This window comes from Camelus dromedarius, chromosome X (assembly GCF_036321535.1).
Source record: "Camelus dromedarius isolate mCamDro1 chromosome X, mCamDro1.pat, whole genome shotgun sequence".
Classification (NCBI taxonomy): domain Eukaryota; kingdom Metazoa; phylum Chordata; class Mammalia; order Artiodactyla; family Camelidae; genus Camelus; species Camelus dromedarius.
In genome coordinates this window covers 1,353,383-1,364,256 of record NC_087472.1, presented here as the reverse complement: position 1 = coordinate 1,364,256, position 10,874 = coordinate 1,353,383, and the positions used below count along the sequence as shown (strand labels likewise).

The 10,874-nt window shown below is 54.3% G+C and overlaps 1 protein-coding gene across 2 annotated transcripts in view; it reads right to left on the bottom strand.

The window, feature by feature from the left end:
• Positions 1-733: 733 nt before the first annotated feature.
• The window catches only part of MECP2 (methyl-CpG binding protein 2), a 60,366-nt gene continuing 50,225 nt past the window's right edge, over positions 734-10,874 (bottom strand). For both annotated transcript variants that reach the window (XM_031446382.2, XM_064483079.1), the window contains one exon: positions 734-10,510. In XM_031446382.2, coding sequence (XP_031302242.2) covers positions 9,427-10,510 — 1,084 coding nt within the window. In that variant the 3' untranslated portion in view covers positions 734-9,426. The remainder of the gene's footprint in view (positions 10,511-10,874) is intronic.

The following is a 10,874-nucleotide window of genomic DNA, read 5'->3' as shown; positions in this document are numbered from 1 at the left end:
GGGAAATTATCATGTGCATACACATGCACTAAGCTCTCAGGGAACAGGGACTTGGTCCTACTTGCTCACTGCTGGACTGCAGCTCCTGGGACAGCCCTGGGACACGAAGGACGCTCAGTACACACACATGTTGAATTTCAACCCTTTGTTTTAACGTTCAAGGCCAGGACTTTCCAGCGCACCTTCTAGTAGGTGTGTACACATTTGCGTGTGATGCTGGACTCTGAGCGGTCGGTTGTGTCCCCTCCAGCCCATCAACAGCCAACTGGAGGATGGCTGTGGCAGGGCTGGCAGCTCCTGAGAGCCTGCAGCCTTCCGGGAAGCCAGGGAGCACGGGCCGGGTGTGACAAGGCCTGCAAACCCCAGTGACGACGGCGACCCCTTCGGGCAGGGAGCCAGGTCAGGGGAGGCCATGGGAAGGTCTCAGGCAGTAGGTCCAGGAGGAGCCCGAGCTGGGGGTGGGGTGGAGTGTTTCCAAAAGCACCTCGGCACATGCTGCACGTCCAGAGCAAGAAGATGCCCCTACTGTGGCCTCAGGAATAGGGAAGCTGCAGCCTGCCTGCTTCTGGACGTCCGGCACCACATGCCCAAAGGGGGGCCAGAGCGGGCTGCCCTTTCCGCCGTGGCAGTCCCAAAAGCTGGCTCATTTGTGCTCAGGGACCGCCAGAGCGAATCAGGAAACACCACCATGCTGTCCTGTGAGCTGTCTGATAATGAAAGCCCAGACCTTGAGTCACTTTCACAGAGAGATTTATCGAGAATGCTAACAGCACAGGATACAGTACTTCCCAACAAAAGGTGCAAACGCGTCACTTAGAAAGGCATGCTGAGTATTCTTGGCTTTCACACGTATTAAAAAACTTACAAAAATAAAATAAAACTGCGTGCTGCCCATCTTTTCAAATAGTAAAAGAACCTTATGAAAAAATCACTTGATTTTACAACAAAAGACACAAACGGACATTTTTATGTAAATTTATAAGGCAAACTCTTTATATAATAAATAGGTTACAGGGATTCAGTGGGGGGTGTTTTTGAAACGTATACAGGTACATTCAGACAGGTTTACTGAAATGGTACAAATTTCCTTAATAAATTGCCTTTTGTTTTTAAATATATCAGTGCTTTCAGTCATTTGGCTATACACAAAGAACCTTTTTTTTTTGAACACTACAAAAAAGCAATCAGTATTTTTTGTTTTTAAAACGACCTACTTATTTTTCTAAAGTAATTGTCCCAAAACACAAAAACTGAAGGTGAGTGCGACAGAGGGCTCTCTGAGACATCTCCAGCTAAGTCTGTCCCGGGCGGCTCCTCGCGCCCCACGCACACCTCTCCCGCCCTCGGTCGGGCTTCCAGGCTTCTGGGCTGGAGCCAGCTCCCTCTGCACAGGGCGACATGTGTTGCTGCGACCCAGGAGGGGGCAGCGTCCCAGCCTGGTCCTTCCTGCAACTAAATCCCACGTGCAAACGGTCACCACAGTCAGCACTGTCCTCACCTGTCAGCAGAGGAGCCTCCAGGCACTAAGGGAGCACACACCTGTCCCTGTCCCATCAGCCCCAAACAATGTCTGGGAGGTAACGGCTTCTCTGAGACGGGTCTGGTTTTGCCATGAAAAAATAAAGGGGTTTCTCATGTCGGAATTTTGCTGGGGATTAGATGACAGCGAAGAGGGGCCTCCCCCTCCACCACCATCTTATCATCCGGGCAAGTGGGGAATGGAGACGTGACGTTAGTGTTGTGCACTGCGGGACAGGGTGGGATGGGATGGGGGTGCCCTGAACAGTAATGCCCACCCTGCATGGTAATGCCCTGTCAATGTATACCTGACCTGCGGCCACAGCAGGGTCTTCAGGGAGATGCCTATCCTTTGTCTGAGCCACACCGCTCAGGCCCGCCCCAAACTTCCCCTACCCAGGCAAGGCTGCTCTGCTCACACACGTCCTGGCTCCCCTTGCAGGAACATGTCTTGTCTGTCCTTAAAAAATAATAATGATGCTAAGAATCTGAGGGGGGGGTGGGCAAAAGAATTCACTGAGTGGAACAAAACCTGGTTTTGCTCTGACTTCGAAAATGTCAACACATCAGCTATTCGGCCCATTGGCTTTAGGCTTAGTGTCTTTGGGTGGCTTCCAGCTGATATAGGCAGGGGTCCTGTCTTTGGATCTCCCCTCCTGGGGAAAAAGGACAGCCCCTCTCATCTCAGTTACCATCCCGCTCTCCGAATTCTTTTGTTTGTAAAGAAAAGGTGTCTAGAAGCATTTGTCTCTGGAACAATTACTTTAAACATAGTTACAATACAGACTTCAGTTCAAACACAGAAGAGATTTACTTAGCAGAGTTCCTTTCACCCACCAAAAATTACACAAATATAAGCCTCAACACCACAGTTAAGAGGACCAGTAGAGAGAACCTCATGTTTGGAACACAAAAGGGGAAATAAAAACCAAACCAAACCCAAACAGAAAAACCCCAGAGAGACAAAGGGAGGGCGAAGGGGGTGGGGAGCAAACACAGCACACGGTACAGTGTCCGGGTACGCGGGAGCCCAGCGCGAGGAAAGGGCTCGGCACACATTGAGTAACAGTCCTGGTGATATTTGGTCATATATTCATCAACTACTGACTCTGGAGCGGCTGTTATTGATTGAAGCAGTGACAACTCAAACGGAAAAGGAGGCCTTGGTGGCAAGGGAAGGAGCAGGCTTCGAGTTCTGCAAGCCTTTCGCACTCCACCGTCCAGCTCCCCAGAAACACTGAACTGGGTGGGCCCTGCTCCGTCCGGGTGGGGCGAGAGGTCACCGGGTGAGGCTAACTCAGCGCTGATTTCAGGTTTCAGTCGGAAAGCACGCCTGCGGACTGGTGCAGACACCCACCTGGGGGAGGCCTCGCAGCAGCCTCCTCCGTCCCCGCCCCGGCTGGGCGGGCCAGGAGGCTGTGGCCCCACTGCTAATACTGAACGAAGGCTGGCGTGAGACCCCAGACCGGGCCCGGAGGCTGCCCCAGCCCAGGTTCTCCGAGGGGCCCGAGGGCAGCCTGGCCACCCAAAGGGCCTGCGAGTGTTTCTCTTTTGGATTCAGGCCTCAGAAGTCATGACGCAGGGAGGGAAGCTTTTGGCCCTGGTGATTATAATGCTCTCTGCTTTGGAAGAACAAGTTTCTGGATTTTTTTTTTTGGTGTTTTTAATTACTTAAAAAAAACGATCAAAAAGAACTGTTACGGCTAAACTCTAGCAGATATTGCTCATTAAGAATTACAAAAGCAAATGCAATTACTCGTAGGATGGGGAGAAGAGGAAGGGATGTTTCTGGAGTCTTTGCTACCTCTTGGAGGGGACCCACTGGACCTCCTACGTGGTTCTGGGGTCTCTGGTGTACTACCTGGTGCAGCTCACACTTTCAGAGATGAGACAAGGCCTTCCATCTCCCCTCCACCCCCGGACTCTGCAAAGCAGGAGCCCTGCTGGTGGGGAGGCCTGCTGAGCCGACTCTCCAAACAGGATCACTCTGAAGGGGTCACTGGAAGGGGTCAGGGTGGGGGTCAGGCCACCCCCAGGTACTCCAGCTGCCCCACCCAGGATCGAAGGGGACCAGGCGGTGCCAATGACATTCTGGGCTTCGCCAGGGCAAGGGAGCACTCTTGCGCCCACCCGTTGAAACGAACTATCTTGCACCATCACCCTGGGGCCTCTCTCTCAAGCTTGGGAGAAACAGTGCAAAACCCAGGTGCTGCCTGGAGCCTCCTTCGCTTGGCACAGGGAAGCCCTTGAAAGAAGCGAGGAAAGACCACGCATCTGCCTGGACAGAAGTGACCAGCAGACAGGTTTGTCGTTTTTTTTTTTTTTTGTTGTTGTTTTTTTGTTTTTTGTTTTTTTTTTTTAAATTTTCCCTTGTCCTATGCTATGGTTATCAGAAATATTGTAATTAAGCAACAGGTATAATTTTAACAGGTCTTTTTTGTGTGGAGCCACAAGCAAAATGAGTTTATAATTGTGCAATATACAGATATATATATATAAAAATTCAACTGCTTTGTGTGTCTAGTCGGTGCGTTAAATAAAAGGGACAGAAGAACTAAAAGCAAAACTAAAAAGCGAAACAAACGCCCAGGATAGAAGAGACCAAGCAGGCCTATGCGTATAGTCTATAAGATACTGGGTATAATCAGCGTCACCAGGAAGAACAGCTTTGTCACTTGACACACAAACACTGTGGGAAGAAGGACTACCAGTGGGCAGGAGCCAAACCTCTTGGCCTTTTGATCTCATTTTCTCTCACTGCTGAGCAAGACCTGAGGACCGGTAGATCAAAGGGAGGAGCTAGCAGAGCAAAGGCAATTTTCAAGTTTCCTGAATGTTCTGAAACTCAAAGCCAGATTTCCCTCCATGAGGGTCTCAACTCTGCCCTCCCTCCGCTCCAGGGGCTCCCACAGGGGACGGGCGAGCGGGGGGGGGGTCACACCCCACAGTGAGTGCTCAGGCCTGTCTTCACCTCCGAGCTGAGAAGGAGTGCCACTCCACCTGGGCCCAACAGAGAGCAGGGCAGGGGCCTGTTCTCAGGGCAGAGACTGGGAGGAGACATCACCCTCTCCCTACTAGTTGCCTGGGCCCCAGTTAGAATTCACTTTTCCTGACAAGTCAGCACTTGGGGCAGGCCCTGTCGAAATGAGAAAGGAGTCAGAAACAGGTGGCGCTGGGGAGGGAGAAAGTTGCTGGCTTTCAGACTCACTTGTGAGCATTCTCCTTCCCACACTCAGACCTGGGCTCCTGCGGTGGTAAGGCAGGCAGACCTCCCCACAGGACATGGGTGGACTGCTCCCCAAGGCGAGATGGGCTCTCCAGTGACAGGATGGCCCCAAGTCAGATCCAGCACTTTCTGGCTGGATTCCCCTTAATTTGCAGCGCTCACCACACATCAGGCCAGGCTCCAAGTATTTTTACATCGGCATTTTTGCAAAAGCTTGCTCTTACTCATTCAGAAACATTGAAATGTAGTTCTCTGCTAAATGTTTTCTAGGATTTCCTTCTGAATTGTTGACAAGGGGTTTCAGCGTTCACTTTTTTCCCCTTTCACATGGAACATTAGACCCTGGGGGTCAGTATCCTAGCGATTTGTAACAATTAGACTGTGCCTTTTCTAAAGACTGAGACAACATCTACAAGAGGAAGATGCAGAAACGGAGACTCCACAAACCCCTCGGTGGACGGGTTCACTGACAGAGAGCAGTGAGCGCAGGGTATGATGTGGCGGGGCCGCGGGGCACCCCAAGCCCCAGCCTAGGCAAACGCCCCTGGGGCTCTCGACCCAGCTTGCTTACTTCCTGAGGTCTGGATGACCCCGGCCATCCTTGTGTGAAACTCACATCAGGAAACAACGTGCGACAAGGACCCCGGCCAGGAGTGGAGGCACAGAGGTGCTCTCTCTCTGAGAACTGGTACCCGTGACTTCCCCAGCCCCGTCAGCCTGCAGAGCCTGGCAGGAACGCTCCAGAAAGGGGGCACAGAGCTCAGCTGCCAGGCTCCACCTGGTGTATTCAGTTCACAGTCTTCCCTCCTGGGCTTGAGCCACTTATTAAAAGTTACTTAAAACTTGGAGGTCCTGTCAGCTAAGGAAGCTCCTTTCCCACCAAACATGGTGGCTTGTTTCCTGACAGCTGTCACAGCAACGACAAGCTAGGCAGAGGGCAGGCAACAACTCTGGGCTGCTCCAGATCCTACTGCCAGCTTTCGTGGCCTCTAGCCTGGCATGACACCACCTAACAGACAGGTGCCATCTCCCTGCGGTCTCAGGAGTGGAAGTCAGGTGCTGGCCGTGGCCAGCATCCCCGGGCCAGCACTTCAGCTTTCACCCTCCTGGGAGCTGAGGGGAGGGGTACTTGGCTAGTCTGGCACTGATGGACTGGGGGACATGGCCATGTCTGGGTGTCTCCTGTGCCTTTTGCTATGGGAATACAGCACCAGCAGAAGAGAGCTGTACTAGAACCTGGGTGTGGCTGTGTCTCCAGTTCACTGCAATGCCAAGGCCAGCAACCACACTGCTGAGGACGGGCCCCCAGTGGGCAGGGCCCAGTGGGAGGAGCTCGAGGACGGCTGGAATTCTGTCAGGAGAGGAGGTAGCAACTAATGACCAGAATGAGGGCGGGGGATCTGAACATGACTCTGTGACCTAGCCCCGTGGGCATCTGCAAGCTGTTGGTCAAGTCCCGCCTTCCTGACATAGTCCCTAGGAGGTGCCACCAATCTCCCTGGTCTTTAGGCACACACGGCCGAGGGCACAGCCCCAAACTGGGCCTGGCACAGCTGCTAAGGCTTCTGTGGCTCAGGCTTTCGCTCTGACTTCCTGTCAACCTGATTCCTGGGCAGAGGCGGAATGGGAGCTGCAGGGCCCCCGCCCAAAGGTGACTCACAAGCGACGCCTCTATCTGGGGGAAGAAGGAATGTGGAAGAAGGAAGGGGGGAAATGGAGAAAACCCTACAGTGCCTCAGGCGCCACCTGCAGCCTGGAAACTCTAGGGGAAGAAGCTGCGGAGCCAGGATGCTGCAGGCAGGGCAGAAAGGAAATGCCGCTGGCAATTCTGGGTTCTCGACCACCAACGCCCAGTCAGCCCCAGAATGAACTGTCACGGGGGAAAGGGCCACGGCAGACCCAGCTCTCCTTGCCCCAGGACCCGATGGTACCAAGCCAATGGGGAGGCCAGCTCTTGATACTGGTCCCAGGAGCTACATTTTACTGGACTAAAAGCATGAAGCCTAAAAACCTGACCGACCAAACCAGATGGGGTCTCCACAACAAACTGGTTGGACACCGTGCTCGTGTGGATAGGAGTTCTTCGGGGGTGCCAAGAATGCAAGGCCACTGTGAGGTCAGGGGCCTTTTGTCCCTGGAGGAAGAGTTGGTCCCAAAGGACTCACCCCCTCCTCCAACCCCCGTCCCTCCCTGGGGAGGCATCAGAAGTGAAGCCTGGAGGGTCGGCAGCAGAGCGGGTTTGGTTGTGGGACTTGCTTTTGCCGCATCAGCAAATGGATACAAAAAGAGCCAGAAAAGCCAACTACGACTACAAACAGAACAGTGCAAACTCCCTTGCTTCTAACCATTCTGGAAGAGACAGAAATGGTTTTTTTCTTAAGCTACTGATTGGAACTGTCGACTATGGTTCCTGATCACTAAGGACTGGCAAGGAAGTGCTAGACAGTTTCTAAGATGTTTCACTCCTTCATGGTTACACTGCAGTAAGGAAGCCAGGGGATAAGAACTGAAATACACGAGACAACACACACTTGACAGTTCATGGCAGCAGCTCACACAGGACGTGCTTGTGGGTGTTTCTGGAAGCATAAGACTGCTGTCTCGTTTGCTACTTTGATAAGGTACTTCTCAGTTGGACAGATTTAGATATAAGAGACATCTCTGTAAACACAGAAAAGGATATACCAATATGATGAAGATATGCAGCTAGATAAGGACTTCCTGAACCAAGGATGAAAGCATGGGGTCCAAATTAAAACTGATCAGTTAACGCCCACAACAAACCCGAGCCTCTGAGCCCCCACACCACTCCCCGGGTGCAGATGCGGAAACTTGTGAGGTACTGGCCCCACCCAGTCTCCAGCAAGCAGAGGCCCAATGGGGTCCAGCAGACAAGAATTTGCACTTAGAGGAGTGGTAGGGGGGCGTCTGCACCTGCTCTACCCGCTGCCCTGCCGCCCCGCCCCGCGCTAGCCAGGTCTGGCTGAGGCCAAGGTTGGGGCTGGGCCACTCAATGACTCTGGCAGGCTACAGTGGGTCTCTGTGCTGCCCCTGGCTTCCAAATTAAAATTCGGCCCACTTCCTCCCACTCACCTCTGTTGAGTGGAAGGTTGAGAAGGCTCGGGATCCGGGGTCTGACCGGAGAAGGGGACTCTTAGGGAGCATGGCCTGGCTGCTCCCTTGCCCTTCAGAGAGGCTGAAGAGCGAGGGCCAGGTGGACTCAGCAGAGCCTGGGGCTTCCTCGGGGCTCAGAACAGGGTGGGAGGGGGGCTGGGGCTGACGGCGGGAAGGCCAAGGTAGGGGAGCAGTAAGTTCCAGGGCCTGAGCTGACTGGTGTCAGCCTGGGGTACAGTGGGGCACTGCGGCTGCCTGGAACAGAAGGGATGAGCAAGGAGGAGGAGGGGAAGAAATGAAAGGCTGAAGTGAAAGAAGGCAGAAATGGAAGGAGAGAAGAGAAACCAATCAGGAAGTCCTTATAAATTGCAGCAAACACTTAGAGTTTCGGAGCTTCGTGGGAACCCTATGTGCTGAGCCCACTTGAAAACAAGCGCAGGTATATACACATCCAGGTAGTTCTCAACACCATCACATCTGGTGGCTTGAGGGACAAAGTGTCACCAATTCAAGCCAGTTTGCTCTCAGAGCATGTTTTGAAGTGGGAACATGAAGACTCAATAGTGCAAATAGTTCTAAGCTGTCCCTAAAGGAGTTAGAATTGGAAAGTTTTGGAAGAACATTCTCCCCTCCTTCCCCCGGCCCCCTGCCCCATCTACTAAGGCTCTATCAGCCACACCTGCTCTGAGCGACTAGGAATCCCTTCTGCCCCGGGCGCTCGGCTGTCTGGAGCCTGGGCCAGCCTGCCGGGGCCTCTCCTGCTGCCTTCCTGGCCTCTCTCTACCACCACCCACCGGAGGACGGCCCCGGGCCCTCCTCTCCTCTGGCTCAGGCCAGCCTATACCCAAGCAGCTCAAAGGATGCCTCCCTCCTCCTAGCCATGCCATGACCGGGGTGGACAGGTGCTCCTTCCCTGTCATGTGAAATGTCCTTGTCGGTTTTGGATTGGGTCTGGCGTGGGGCCACATCAGTGCCACCACAGGTGGGATCACATGGGCTATACCGTCTGGCCATCTCCATCTTCTCTAAAGAATCCAACTGTCTGTCTCGCCTCATGCCTCCTTGTCCCGATGTGGGTGGGCATGGGGGAGGCTGGGGGAGCTGGAGGCAGGGCAAGGTGGGGGGGGAGGAGAGCTGAGACTGGGGCACCAATGGCACCAAAAACAGGAGTGTCCTCTCAACGGCTCTCTGTCCCTAACGACCACACAGGGGGAGGTCCGGGTGGGAGGGGAGGTGCAGGCGTACCCTAAGAAGCCTGGTCAACAGCTTGTCTGGTCAGTAGTATCTGCAGCAAGCCTTGTTGAAGGAGCCTAGTTTAGAAAAGTGCAAAGCTACTTCTGGCCCTGGTTAGGTCTTCAACCTGACTGTGCTTGTCGGTAAGAAAAACATCCCCAATGCTCCAACTACTCCCACCCTGAAGCCACGAAACTCTAAGTTTACTGAAAGAAAAAAAAATATTTTTTATTTCAGTTAATCGGGAAGCTTTGTCAGAGCCCTACCCATAAGGAGAAGAGACAACAGCTGCCGTTATTCTTGTTGGTTTGCTTTGCAATCCGCTCTGTGTAAAGTCAGCTAACTCTCTCGGTCACGGGCGTCCGGCTGTCCACAGGCTCCTCTCTGTTTGGCCTTGGCATGGAGGATGAAACAATGTCTTTGCGCTCTCCCTCCCCTCGGTGTTTGTACTTTTCTGCGGCCGTGGCGGCGGTTGCGACCGCGGGCTGAGTCTTAGCTGGCTCCTTGGGGCAGCCATCGCTCTCCAGCGAGCCTCCTCTCGGCATCTTCTCCTCTTTGCAGACATTGCTGCTCAAGTCCTGGGGCTCAGGGGGGCTGGCAGGGTCCTCAGAGCTCTGCGGCTCGGGCGGGGGCGGGGGCGGGGGCGGGAGCAGCGGCACGGGCGCCTTCGGGGGCTCCGAGGGGTGGTGGTGGTGGTGGTGCTCCTTCTTGGGGGGCGAGGAGGCGCTGCCACTGCGCCCCTTGGGGCTGCTCTCCTTGCTTTTCCGCCCAGGGCTCTTGCAGGTCTTCAGTCCCTTCCCGCTCTTCTCGCCGAGGGTGGACACCAGCAGGGGCTTCACCACCTCTTTCACCTCGATGCTGACCGCCTCCCGGGTCTTGCGCTTCTTGATGGGGAGCACGGTCTCCTGCACGGACCGGATGGAAGACTCCTTCACGGCTTTCTTTTTGGCCTCAGCGGCAGCGGCCGCAACCACACTGCCTGGCTTTCGGCCCCGCTTCTTGGGAATGGCCTGTGGGTCGGCTTCGGCTTTTCGCTTCCTGCCAGGGCGTTTGATGACCATGACCTGGGCCGATGTGGTGGCCCCACCCCCTTCGGTCTTGCTCCCTGGAGAAGCCTGAAATGGCATCTTGACGAGCAGCTTCCCGGGACTTTTCTCCAGGACCCTTTTCACCTGCACGCCCTCTGATGCTGCTGCCTTGGGTCTCGTGGTGCCGCTCCCTTTGGGGCGTCCCCGACCTCTGCCAGTTCCTGGAGCTTTGGGAGATTTGGGCTTCTTAGGTGGTTTCTGCTCTCGCCGGGAGGGGCTCCCTCTCCCAGTTACCGTGAAGTCAAAATCATTAGGGTCCAGGGAGGTGTCGCCTACCTTTTCGAAGTATGCAATCAACTCCACTTTAGAGCGAAAGGCTTTTCCCTGGGGACTGTGGGAACAAATGGAGAGACACAAAGACTGATCAGAAGCTTCCACAGCAATGTCGGAGACGGGGCACAGGAGTAGGAGGTGGCAAACTCTCTGGCAGAAGACGTTCTGCAACTGACATGCCCGATGACACAAACTGAACAAGAATCACACGTGAGAAAAGCTGAGATGAGCTCATCTAGGGGGGACCTGGCCCCGTTTATACATGAAGCAACTGGGTGGCCCAACAGCAGTGGGCACCTGCCTGGCCGGGTCTGTCGCCAGAACAACTTGGTGCTGGCTACTCCATGGCTGCCGCCCGGATGTCCCTTAAGAGCTGCCTGCCACTGAGGCCCCTTCTCTGACCCCAGAGGGGTCTGGCCTGG